Source organism: Thamnophis sirtalis, unplaced genomic scaffold, assembly GCF_051295495.1.
Source record: "Thamnophis sirtalis isolate CommonGarterSnake01/CBP01778 unplaced genomic scaffold, rThaSir2_p1.2 scaffold_3, whole genome shotgun sequence".
NCBI lineage: Eukaryota > Metazoa > Chordata > Lepidosauria > Squamata > Natricidae > Thamnophis > Thamnophis sirtalis.
In genome coordinates this window covers 3,168,993-3,182,951 of record NW_028261383.1, presented here as the reverse complement: position 1 = coordinate 3,182,951, position 13,959 = coordinate 3,168,993, and the positions used below count along the sequence as shown (strand labels likewise).

At 40.8% G+C, this 13,959-nt stretch overlaps 1 protein-coding gene across 1 annotated transcript; it reads right to left on the bottom strand.

The window, feature by feature from the left end:
• Window positions 1-683: 683 nt before the first annotated feature.
• LOC148047036 (vomeronasal type-2 receptor 26-like) lies at window positions 684-13,959 on the bottom strand. Its single transcript, XM_087707694.1, has 7 exons — window positions 13,820-13,959; window positions 10,398-10,689; window positions 9,941-10,039; window positions 9,227-9,679; window positions 3,876-4,103; window positions 3,248-3,374; window positions 684-1,573 (listed from the first exon to the last, which is right to left on the bottom strand). Exons 1-7 carry the CDS (start codon window positions 13,957-13,959, stop codon window positions 684-686), a joined length of 2,229 nt encoding a protein of 742 aa, XP_087563820.1.

The window sequence follows — 13,959 nt, the reverse complement described above, 5'->3', positions numbered from 1 at the left end:
ATGAAATGCTAGCATGTGGTTATGGATTAAATCTTTGGCATAGTTAAGGATGAAAGATGTTTAAATAACTGTAGTCAACTAAAAGTGGAGGTATAATGATGTCAATATGGTAAACATTTGAGTTAAGATATTTGAATTAATATGAATTAATGGAAGAGATGCACCAAAACATGTTGTAACCAGCTGATATACTTTTTTATAATATATACCTGTTTTTTTTCCTTTTTTTTCTTTTGTTTTTCCTTTTTTTTCCCTGCCTTGTTTTTGTTGTTTTTTTTTGTCTTTTTTGTGTTTTGATTTTTTCTTTTCCCACTGGGGGGTCATGTGTTGTTTATGTAACAAAAAAAAAAAAAAAAAAAAAAAAAGTCCCATTCATCTATAAACTGATTTTACCCACATTATTATGGTTAAAATGAGACTTAATCTATTGTTATTGGTTTCTTTAAGAATATAGAAGAAAATAAATAGGAGTAGTTTTAGGAATAAGCGGAAGATGTCTTATTTTATTTTTTTTCTTCATTTGTCTTGATTGTAAATAACTAGAGTGTCTCTACCCAAGATGGACAGCATTCAGGTTTAATAAATAAATATTAAATGATCAAAATGTGCTATTTCAGGCTATTAATTGACACTTTTGAAAAATTATAGATTTGTAAAATTCTTTTTTTTTTCCAATTCTATTTTCACATCAAATGTTCTTTGGTATTAAGTTCTGGCCTAAAAATAATAAGGTAGAATTTGGGGATGAACATGCAACCCAGCAAACCACTGCTGGAGGCCAAGATGGAGAAGACCTGCACAGCCACCATGAATTTCCCTTTGGTGCTCAGATAGGCAGGCAGAAAGGACACCCAGACACTGCAGAAGATGAGCATGCTGAAAGAGATCAGCTTGGCTTCGTTGAAGGCACCAGGGAGATTCCTGGCTAGAAAAGCCACTGTGAAGCAGACAGCAGACAGGAAGCCCATGTATCCGAGAGCAATATAAAACATGGTGACAGAGCCTTCATTGCATTGTAGGATGATCTCTCTAGGTAGGGAATGCATGTCAGAGTCAGGGAATGGAGGGAAATTGCCCAACCAGATGCTGCAGATGACAACTTGGAGGCCAGAACAAGAAAGGACAATGGAGTTGGCTAAGCTCTTCCCCAGCCATCTCTGCACTTTATTCCCTGGTTTTGTGGCCAAAAAGGCCAACACCACTGTGATTGTTTTGGCCAAGATTGAAGAAATTGCAATTGAGAAGATAATGCTGAAGACTGTTTGTCGGAGGAGGCAGGTCACTCTGCTTGGCCAGCCAATGAATAGGAAGGAGGTCAAAATGGAAAGCAGGAGGGAGACCAGGAGAATGTAGGAGAGATCACGGTTGTTGGCTTTGACAATTGGTGTTTCCAGGAATTTAATGAAGATCCACAAGCCAAAGCCTGTTGTCAAAGAGAGGAATAAGGCAATGGAAGTCAGGATAATCCCCAGATTTTCCTTATAAGAAAGATAGCTTTGAATCTTGGGAATACAGTGAACTCGATTGGTGTCTGGATGTTGATCATCTGGACATTTGGTACATTTGTCTGCATCTGAAAAAGGGGAATAAATAGGGTCTCCCGTTATCACATCCTTTAATGAAATGCAATGAAATGTAATTTTAATCAAAAGCCCTTTCTGGATACACTTGTTTTTGGTGTGAATTACTGTGTCTAGGTTAATTCAATATGCTTCTTCCTTTCCTTCCAGCTACAACATTTTAATGTTATTTTTCTTTTTTAATGACACCATTTTATCAATGAACCTGTTGATAGAGAAGGAAGAAAGGATTCAAGGAAGGAAACAGTTTTATCATTTTATCCTTCCACTGCTATATCTATTGAAAATTGGAGCCCAACCTTCTTTGGAGAGCTTTATGGCACCAATGAGAACCAGCTACACTGGAATGAAATGCATATGAATGATCATTCATAGTACCTTATGCAGCTGAGGTGGATAAACACTATATTTGCCAGGGGGGGGGATATATATTAGGTAGAGTAACCCTTGATAATGAGTTGGATATGGAATGAGGACATCAAAATGCATTTGACACTTTTGTATAAGCAGAAAATAGCAATAGCAATAGCAATAGCAGTAGACTTATATACCGCTTCATAGGCCTTTCAGGCCTCTCTAAGCGGTTTACAGAGAGTCAGCATATTGCCCCCAACAATCTGGGTCCTCATTTTACCCACCTCGGAAGGATGGAAGGCTGAGTCAACCCTGAGCCGGTGAGATTTGAACCGCTGACCTGCTGATCTAGCAGTAGCCTGCAGTGCTGCATTTAACCACTGCGCCACCTTGGCTCTTAAAAGAGCCAAAAAAAGAGAGCCATCTTCACATAAGGTCAAGAAGGAAGTGTCAATGTTCTCAATGACAAACCCAACCGAAAGCACGCATGGCTGAGATGATGCAATCTCTTAATGGAAAACGTTAATGAGTACATCATATCAGCCAAAAAACGGGAAAAAACAGATCTAACTATTTCCCGTGCAATCCCATATAGTTAAAGTTCAACATCTATCTCGCCCTATTAGGCCAGGTTACATTGTCTAATGGAGACATCTGGTATTGTTGTGAAAAAGTCTTTTTCAGCTCTTGTAAACATCTACCAAAATTTGGCCCTTGCTTCCCATGACTGGCAAATTGATGTCTGGAGCATCATTGTATCTCCCCCTTCCCTTCCCCCCCAATAGTGTGCTGGCAAATAGAGAAACCATAATAGTTGCAACAGTAAAAATACCATTTGAAGCTTGACAAGAAGCCTGTTTCTGTCGCAACTCTTGATTCCTCTACTTTCCTTGTCATGGGCAAATACTCACCATGACTTTAAAGAAGAGCCTCCAGCTGAACTTGTGTAATGTAAATCACAGGATACATAAACCCAGGAGTTATCTAAGGCTGACCCAAAAAGAACTACCTGAAGTGATGGAGCAGTCAAAGGATTATTGTAAAGGTTAAAGATCAAAAGATGTCATCTTTCTCACAATACTCAACCCAGACCTATCCTGTATCTTAATCCATGATCTGTATCCCTGTTTGCATGGCCTATGTACCAGATAAAGCTCCAAGGTCATTTCTTATTATTCACTGTGACATAAATGTATATCTTGACCAAGACTCAAAGAGGTATGATCCCTCTGGAAAAGACTTTCAAAATACACATTCATCTCAGGATTTATGATCCTTCCCTAAGTCTGCTCTTTTCCCCTCTTGGCGCCTACCTTCCAGGGTGGAGATGGAGCCTTCTGCACAAGGACGACAATTGTAGCAGCAGATGGGCTTCCCTTCCTGAGCCACCTTCATAAATCCAGGAGGACAGTTTTCCACACATCTGGAAAGGGACAGGGGCTGGGAAGAGAGAGGCAAAGAAATAGCATCCATAACATGAATTATTGTGTAGGATAAAGAATGTAAAAAGAAAAGTTAGAGCATCTCCAGTTCAAGTCTTACATTTGCTAAATTTGAAACCTACAAGAAACTTAGAGCTCATCAAACCTATTTAGCTTCTCAATGTTTGCCTGCTTCTCTTCTCTTCTCATGTTTGCCACAGTACAATTTTTAGTTTACATTCTCAACATACAGTACCTACTCAAGAGAAAGTTGAATGGATTTCTGCTTTGGAAAAATCAGTCATTTTATCCCTTGATTTCAATCTTATTCCTTTGTGGAAGATTGATAATAGTTAACAGGGATATTTAAGGGTATTTTTGTCACAGACACATGAACATCTAACCAATATATCTTTCCACTTTGGGAGAATGAGATAACATTCCAAGTATGTCCCTGCCCCAATTCTGCAATCCTATTGTTAAGGCCTTTTTTAAAAAAAGAGAATAAAGTTGTCCCCACCTTATTCAGCATTTCCATCTTTACAATAGCATTCTGGTTCATGAGCAACTTGAAATCCAAGGATCCCACTCTTTCTAGACTCCCAACTGTCACTTTGCTAACAGATTGATTGGAGAAAACCACTGTGTTCACAATGTCCAGATCTGCTACCAGATCTCCATTGTCATCCAAATATACCCCATCGATGGAATTATTATAAAACTGAGACATCCGAAGGAAAGGATGGAGCTGGAATAGAAGAGAAAATGAGCAATATTACATAGAGACAGAAAGCTCTCTAGCAAGACTCCTTCATTTGAGTTGGAATGGAGGCTCTGTACTGAGAAATATAGGATAATTTTTTTCTTAGAAGAACCAAAAATGACTTGGAAAATAAGGATGGTCAAGGAAGTCCTTCATCTCTTCCATTCATGATTATCACTGCAGAGTTTTGAAAACCAACGGGAAGCACAGTATAGCAAAAGATACAACCAGGATAAACCAATGAGGTCCAAAGTTAAAACCTGAAAGGTAGTAGATGTTGCATACAAGCAGACTGAAGAAATTCTGTCAATGAAGTCAAAATGAAATCAGATGCCAACAATACTGTAAATAACTAGTGTGCAGGTCAATGGGCAGATAGAAAGAGAAAGATCTTTGCTCTGGGCCTTTGCTCCACAAATAGGTTGTGCTTATGAAACTCTGCATTGAAGTGATATGTGGACCACTTGACATGGAGAAGAGACCCCAGATCTTCACTGTGAAATAGGATCCCTTGTACCATTAAGGTCATTTCCTTGCTATTTTATGGAACATCTATGGAATGATTTATGGAAATATCAGCTACACACTGATAAAAGAATGCAAAGATGTCTCTTTGAAATTTGATCAGAGGAGAAATCTTTCAAGCTAAGGTTGCTGTGCTTGTCAAGAATGACACAATACCCAGAAAAAATAGAGGTCTTGACTTTGCAAGATATACTTTTAGAACTACAGAAATTATTAAATAAAGAAGAGAAACAATTTGAATACTTAGAACACATAACAAGAAATTATGATGAAAAAATTAAAAATGTTCATCAAATGCAAAACGGGGTGATTGAAACTCAAAACACCGAAGTGGAAAATGAATATAAAGAGACTAAACCTGCTGATATCTATGGTAATTGGTTTGTTCCTGAAAATGGAAAGAATGGAATACAGAAAGAGGAATTAAATAGAGAGGAAATATACTTCAAGGGCCAACATATAGAAGATAAAATTATGGACCTAAAGAAAGAAATTCCACTAGCAAAAGTTTTGATAACACTTCTGACAATCAAAGACAAACTGAACAAGGAAACAGAAAGAGGGCATCAAGATTATATGAGAGATCGTACAAGCAAGGAGTTGCTAAGAGAAGTCCATACAAAGCTGATCAAGAAGATGACTAGAGGATTGATACCACAAATGGCAGCAGATATGAGATTGTTTTGTTATTGGAAAGATATAGGTTGATAGATGGAAGAATATAACTTAAAACTAGCTAAACTTACTGAAATTTAGTAATAATAGATATAATTAAACAAATAATCGATAATGATAATAATCTATACAATGTGTCGTGTTATGATAAGTAATAATTAGATATGAATAGTGAATGGCACTCATGAAAGGAGGATTAGAAATCCTTTTGTATTATATACAAAGGTTAATAAAAAAGAACTAAATTACATATAGTTAAGTTTTGATTATTAGGGGGAAAATGTTATGATACAGGATGTAGTCAAATAAAGGAAGAATAATGATGACAACCTATATACATATATATGAGTATAATATAAGGAAACTAAATGAAAATTGCTAACAGCGATTTGGAAAGGAGGATTAGAAAAGTCTGTTATTAAATAGTATGGACGTTTAACTAGAACAGGACATAAGAATTCAGTGTCATTGGAGGATTATAGAAATATTAAATGAAATGCCAGTATGTGGTTATTTTTTAAATTTCGGTATATTTTATGATGAAGGATGTTTAAATAATTATAGTCAAATATAAATGGAGGTACAAGGGTAACATGTATAAATATTTGAGTTAAAATACTTATGTTATTATGAATTTTGTTTGATGACTGTGGAAGAGATGCACAAAAACGTTTTATAACCAACTGATACACTTTCTACAGTATGTAAAGAAGGAAGATTTTATGTGTTCTTTTTGTTTTGAAAAAAATAAATAAATAAAGAACAGGATCAGATCATCATCCTACCAGCAGACAAAGGCCGAACCACAATTATGGACAAAAAGCAAAAGTTAGAATTAATTTTTATATTCAGAATACATTATTGTGGTACATAAAGCTCCTCTCGTCCGGGACTTAATTTTAGACGAGAGGGCAGACCTGGCATGTATTACTGAAACCTGGCTGGGCCCAGAGGGAGGAGTCCCCCTTGTAGAGCTGTGCCCAGAAGGATTTCAGGTGCTGCACCAGCCGAGAGCTCAGAGAAGGGGTGGGGGTGTGGCTATTGTTATCCGGGAGTCATTAGCTCCTCGTAGGGTCCCTGCTCCGGAGCTTGTCGGGTGTGAGTCTCTGCTGGTAAAGTTGGACCTCAAGGGTCAAGTGGGTCTGCTGTTAACGTACCTGCCTCCCAACAGCGTTGCAGCATCCCTCCCCTCGCTCCTCGAGTCGGTAGCCGAGCTGGCAATTGAGTTCCCTAGGCTGATGGTCCTGGGGGACTTTAATTTGCCATCGCTCGGTGAACACTCTGATGGGGCGCAGGAGTTCATGGCTTCCATGACAGCCATGGGCTTGACCCAAGTAATCCGGGGCCCAACCCATTCAGCGGGTCACATGCTCGACCTCGTATTCCTCTCGGAGCAGTGGATTTGTGATCTTGGTCTGAGGGGTAACAACATCATACCCCTGTCGTGGTCAGACCACTGCCTACTGAGGCTTGACTTCCGGAGACCAAACCCCCACTGTAGGGAGGAGGAACCGACCAGGTGGTTCCACCCCAGGCGACTTATGGAGCCGTTAAGGTTCCAGACGGAGCTTGGGGTCATTCCTGATACTTTCGCCCACAGTCCGGTAGAGACTCTGGTTGCTGCTTGGCACTCGGCAGCATCGGAGACCCTCGACCGGATTGCGCCACTACGGCCCCTCCGAGGCGGCGGATCCCGGAGACCTCCTTGGTTCACCGAGGAAGTCCGGGAGATGAAGCGCCGGAGGAGACGCCTAGAGCACCTATGGAGGTCCGATAAGTCCGAATCGAACCGAGCAATGGTAACCACCAGCACCAAGGAATACACCAGGGCACTTAGGGCGGCGAAAAGATCTTATATAGCCACCTTGGTTGCGTCGGCTGAGTCCCGCCCAGCCGCCCTGTTTAGGATAACCCGCTCCCTACTAAATAGGAGGGAAGCGGGGGAACCCCTGCAGGGCAGAGCTGAGGATTATGCCCAATTCTTAGCGGACAAAATTGCTCGGTTTCGGTTGGACTTGGACTCCATCTCTGCAGTTCCAGCCGAGGCACAAGAGGATGAAGTAGACCATCTCTGGGTTGAGTTTCAGGATGTTGCCCCTGGGGATGTGGACAAGGCCATGAGGGCTGTAAGTGCCTCCACCTGTGTACTGGACCCGTGTCCCTCATGGCTGGTTACTAACAGCAGTGAGGTGACACGAGGCTGGATCCAGGCGGTTGTTACCGCCTCTCTTCGGGAGGGGAACTTCCCCGCCGCGCTAAAAGCGGCGGTGGTGAGACCCCTCCTGAAGAAGCCATCTCTGGATCCAGCTGTTCTTAATAACTATCGTCCAGTCTCCAACCTTCCCTTTCTTGGGATGGTTGTTGAGAAGGTGGTGGCCTTCCAGCTCCAGCGGTCCTTGGAGGAAGCAAGTTATCTTGACCCCTTCCAGTCAGGCTTCAGACCCGGTTACAGCACAGAAACCGCTTTGGTCGCATTGACCGATGATCTTTGGAGAGCCAGAGATGGAGGACATCCCTCCATCCTGGTTCTCCTTGACCTCTCAGCGGCTTTCGATACCATCGACCATGGTATCCTTCTGCGACGACTGCGGGAGGTGGGAGTGGGAGGCACCGTGTTGCGGTGGTTCTCCTCCTACCTCTCGGACAGGTCGCAGTCGGTGTTAGTGGGGGGGCAGAGATCGACCCCTAGGCCCCTAACATATGGGGTGCCTCAGGGTTCGGTCTTATCCCCCCTACTATTCAACATCTACATGAAACCACTGGGAGAGATCATCCACAGGCACGGGATAAGATACCATCAATATGCGGACGATACCCAGTTGTATCTGTCCGCCCCGTGCCAACTCAATGAAGCGGCGGACGTGATGAACCGAGGCTTTGAGGCCGTTATGGACTGGATGAGGGCTAACAAGCTTGTACTCAACCCGGAAAAGACTGAGTGGCTGTTGTGCTTCCCTCCCAACAATTCGACCAATATTCCATCACTCAGGCTGGGGGGTCAAATTCTACACCCCTCAGAGAGGGTTCGCAACTTGGGAGTCCTCCTGGATCCACAGCTATCCTTTGACCACCACCTGATGGCTGTGACCAGGGGGGCATTTGCCCAGGTTCGCCTGGTGCGCCAGTTGCGACCCTACCTGAATCGGGAGGCTCTCACAACAGTCACTCGGGCCCTTGTGACCTCTAGGCTGGAATACTGCAATGTGCTCTACATGGGGCTGCCCTTGAAGAGCATCCGGCGACTTCAGCTAGTCCAGAACGCGGCCGTGCGAGTGATCGTGGGTGCACCTCGGTTCACCCACATAACACCTATCCTCCGCGAGCTGCGCTGGCTACCTGTCGATCTCCGGGTGCGCTTCAAGGTGCTACTAGTCACCCATAAAGCCCTTCATGGTAGTGGATCTGCGTACTTGAGAGACCGCCTTCTGCCAATTACCTCCCTGCGACCAATTAGATCTCACAGATTGGGCCTCCTCCGAATTCCATCTGCCAGCCAGTGCCGGCTGGCAACTACAAGGAGGAGAGCCTTTTCAGTAGTAGCTCCGACCCTTTGGAACGAGCTCCCCGTGGAGATTCGTACTCTCACCACCGTACAGGCCTTCCGCATAGCCCTTAAGACCTGGCTAGCCCGTCAGGCCTGGGGATAAAGATAACCGCCCCTCCCGAATGATGAATGAATGTTGCTCATTATTTTTACTCTATGTTTGTCTACGTCACTGTTTGTATTTCCCTCCCCTGATTTTATGTAAGCCGCCCTGAGTCCCCTCAGGGAAAAGGGCGGCCTATAAATGTTAATAAACCTTCAAAACCTTCAAACATTATAATTATGGTCAGAATAATTACACAGTTCTTACAGTTTAATATAATCCTTGATGGCTATAGAGTGCAGTGCAATAAAAAATAAATACCTGCCACGCCTTCAGTAATGGAGTTTTCAAGTTTTGACCCCCTTTATATATTATCCTCTTGAGTTTGCATAAATAAGCAGTATTGAAGGCTCGTCCTAGAGCCCAGATTGTGTTATAAATGAAATAGCTGTCCAGAGTCAGGATAGGATCCATCTCCTCTTTCCTCAGAGTCTCCAGTTGTTCTCTTTCCCTACACCTTCTCCAGACTTTCACTGAAAAGGCATCCTTGGTGTAAGAACAGAGGAAGGAGTTCTTTGCAAGATGACTCATGAAAGGATCAAACTGCCGGTAACCACCATACTTTCCCATTTGATTGCTCTTCATAAGAAAGGAAAAAATACTATGGAGGTATTTAGCGGGGAAATACTGATCTCCCAAAAAAATAGTGAAGTCCCAGCGGGCTGTGATGATCAGGATTTTTCCTCTAAGAGGTTCAGTGAGCATTTCAAACACCTGATGCATAATTATAACCCCTATAGAGAATGTATTTATGTCTATACCATAAATAAAGACATTCACCTTTCTCCAATTGTGGTAAAGAGGGAGGTCTACGAATACATTCTCAGAAGCTGAGGGAAATGTTTGTGATAAAACTGGGCAAATGCCATTCTTTATTAGCATGGAAGTCAATGTCCTCATGAACCTTTGTCCACTCTCAGTTTCTGGAGCAAGGAGACCCACTAAGGTCCACCTGAAATGGAGGACCAGCTTCACCATCCCTGGGTACTGAAGTCCTTCAGTCGGGATCATTGGGTAGAAGAAAGGAAACTGGATTTTATCATTCAGAACCTGGGAATCGAAACCGTAATTGATCTGAAAAGGAAAATAAATAAAGAAATGCTATTTTATTTAAGTACCAGAAATCTAGCTATAAGTGAGGAATTGTTTCACTGCTAGCAAAGAATACCCTTCTTCAGGGACCTCACAGATCATTCTGTTCTTATGTCACTTCAACGTGGTATTTTCTTCTTACTAATAGCCTGCAGAGATTCCCAGTCAGCATTAGGAGTGTGCCAGGAAGGGGTGTGTGTGCCCGGATTATTCTGTCATTTGATAGATTAATCCTGACTTCATACAATTCCCATAATAGAATTTGGCTCTTCCTTTATGGTCAAAGATGTTTGATTGAAAGCTGCATGACTTAAAAATAATCTTCTCAAGAAAGACACACTTGTAGGATTTTGTAGGTTTCCAACATGGTCGAAATCTGGATGGAGATGTCAGTATTAGCCTCTTCTAGAACAGCCACTGTGTTTCTCTGCCTTCCACAGCTGTAGTTGGGAACGTTGGCCTCCCCCTCTGAAAGCAGGTCCAGCAAAGCCTCCGAGGTCATTGGTTGGTCAAAATAATTTTCATAGATGTTGTAACCAAAGGTGACGTTGAATGAAATGTTGGGATCCTTGTTGATCTCCTGGATGACAAAAAGGAAGGACAGCATTTTCCAATACTCTGGTAATGCTTTCCTGAAAATATTAGAAGATAATCAGTAGCAAGAACATTAAATTAAACTTTCTCAACAATAATTGTTTTAATCCACCCAAGGCTGAGAGTTTTGGGAGAATTGAATTCTGTATCTGGCAGATTTTTTTCAAATGTCATCTATTTGATTGCAACTCATCTATTTGGTTGTTTAATTTTATTTTAAGATACTAATTACTTCTCAAGTAATCTGATTATTATAATTTTGTCTATTTCTTTAAAAATATATTTATTAAGATTTTTTTATAAAAAATAATATATTAATAAAAAGGAAAAGGAAGAGAGAAAGGAAGAAAGATAAGGGTGCCAAAATAATTTGAAAAAACCTTTAAGTTTATAAATATATGAATTATTTCTAGCCTTCTTTTCAACAGATAACTTGTCATTTCTGTAAATTCTGAATTTTTCATAATCTATTACTCTGACTATGAGGATCCCGTGATTTTCCCATTGTTATGCATACATTAATCTTTCTGTCATTTCCATATATAAAATTCATCCATCCACTATGAATCTTTTCCAATTCATTATTCAGAAGTACCAATAATTTTTTTTTTGGTTTCTTTGCAATTGTAGTCTTTCAAATTCTTTTCATTATTATGTCAATTTGTATCTAAAATTTCTAACAAGTCTGTTAGAAAGTACCAAAACAGAAAATGTTGATTTATATTTTAAATTATGACCCAGTGTAAACTGAATACCAGTTACCCAAATCCTTTTATTAAAATTAAATTTTAAATTAAAATTAAAATGCAATTTAGGAATGCAAGTCAAAGTAATCTAGAAAATCATGTAAACAAAACCTATTCACTCTAGAAGAGTTCAAATCACCAGGAGCAGATGGATTGCACCCTCATGTGCTGAAGAAATTGACAGATGAGATCTCAGAACCATTTTCAAAGAGAAAACTACAGAATTACCATTGGACTGGAAAAGGCCTGATGTAGTCCCCCTCTACAAAGAAGAAAAGTAGACCCAGGAAACCACAGATCTATCAGCCTGACACATGGGCCATGGTGCTGCAGTATTGCAGGCTAATACTGCTGACTGCCAAGAGTTTGATCCTCACTGGCTCAAGATTGACTCAGCCTCCCATCTTTCTGAGGTTGATAAAATGAGGACCCAGACTGTTGGGGGCAATATGCTGACTCTGTAAATCACTTAGAGAGATGGATGTAAACCTCTGTGAAGGGGTTTATAGGTTTAAGTGCTATTGGTTTCAATACTTGGAAAAATTCTGGAAGAGATAATCAAGCAACAAATCTGAAAACACTTAGAAGCAAATAAGGTTATAAGCAGAAGCCAACATTGATTTCTCAAAAACAGATCATGCCAGACAAATCTTATTGCATTCTTTGACAAAGTAACAAAATTAGTAGACCAGAGAAATGCTGCAAATACAATTTACTTAGATATCGCACAGCACTTGATAAAGTAGACCACAACCTACTTCTATGCAAGCTAGAAAAATGTGGAGGGAAGTATGCATTGGTAATAGAAGGGGAAATCATCAAAATTACAGATGACACCATGCTGATAGGAATAGCCAACACTCCAGAGATATGTTCAAAATACAGAAGGATCTTGACAAACTTGAACCCTGGCCCCTATCTAACAAAATGAAATTCAATGTAAAGAAACTCAGGTTTTACATTTAGATGAGAAAAACCAAATGCATAATAGCAATAGCAATAGCAGTTAGACTTATATACCACTTCATAGGGCTTTCAGCCCTCTCCAAGCGGTTTACAGAGTCAGCATATCGCCCCCACAGTCTGGGTCTTCATTTCACCCACCTTGGAAGGATGGAAGGCTGAGTCAACCTTGAGCCTTGATTAGAACCGCTGAACTGCAGATAACAGTCAGCTGATGTGGCCTGCAGTACTGCACCCTTACCAATGCGCCACCTAGGTGTAGAATAGCTGATACATGGCTCAACAGTAGTAACTGCGAGAGGGATCTTGGAGTCCTAGTTGATGATCAGTTGAATATGAGCCAGCAGAGTGCTGTGGCTGCCAAAAATGCGAACACAGTTCTAGGCTGCATAAATAGAAAGATAGAATAAAGATCACATGAAATATTAATACCACTCTTTGGTGCCATATTAAGACCAAACTTGGAATACTGCACCTAATTTTGGTTGTCAGAATGTGAAAAGAGATGTTGAGATTCTAGAAGGAGTGCAGAGAAGAATAAAAAAGATGATTAGAGGACTAAAGGCTAAAACATATGAAGAACAGTTGCAAGAATTGGATATGTCTATTTTAATAAAAAGAAAGACTAGAGGTGAAATGATAGCAGTGTTCTTATAAATAAAGGGCTGCCACAAAGAAGAGGGGGCAAAGTTAGTTTCCAAAGCACCTTAAGGCAGGCTAAGAAGCAATGGATGGGAACTAATCAAGGAGAAAAGCAACCTGGAATTAATCATAAATTTCCTAACAATGGGACAATTAACCAGTAGAACAGCTTGCATTCAGAAGTTGTGAGTACTTCATCACTGGAGGTTTTTAAAAAGAAACTGGGCAGCCACTTGTCTGGATATGCTATAGGGTCTCCAGCTTGAGGAGGGGATTGGACTTCAAGACCTCTAAAGTCCTTTCCAATTCTGTTGTTATTATGTTATTCTGTACATGTTCATAATAGAGACCTTAGTGACATTTAACTTATCAAATGATTAGAATCCTGGAATCCACTCAAATGGGATTCACACATATAAAAAGGCAATTCTTATCTGGAATCCATTCACTTAATATTTGAATTAATAGATGACTCCATACAGAATAAAATTAAATGTTTCTGCATTTTTCAACCCCTTCTTGTGACCTTATTCTGCATGAGAATGGAAGTCTTTTGTCCCTCCACATTCCAGCTCAGCTGAGTGGATATTAATAAAAGTAGATGCTTCTGTTTCAAGATAACATCTCTACTGATTATTTGTTTGTGAGTTTCAAATCAGCTGAAAAGAGGCAAATGGATCCCCAAAAATGAAATGAGACAGAAAGAGAGATAAACTAGCAGATCAATAAGATCAAACCTTGAAGGAGAGGAGGCTGGAACAATAGAACACAGGGTCAAATGGAGAGGCTCTAATTCTGTGCAGGAACTTTAACGTACCAAGAAGATTGAGTCAGGGGAGTTTTGTTGAAGCTTATTGGGAGAAGAGTTATCCTCCTTGCAGAGACAATGCCACCAATGATTAACTCTCCTGGCCTGTAATGGTTCTCTGGGTGGACCTCGTCCCTCTTCAGAGTCAT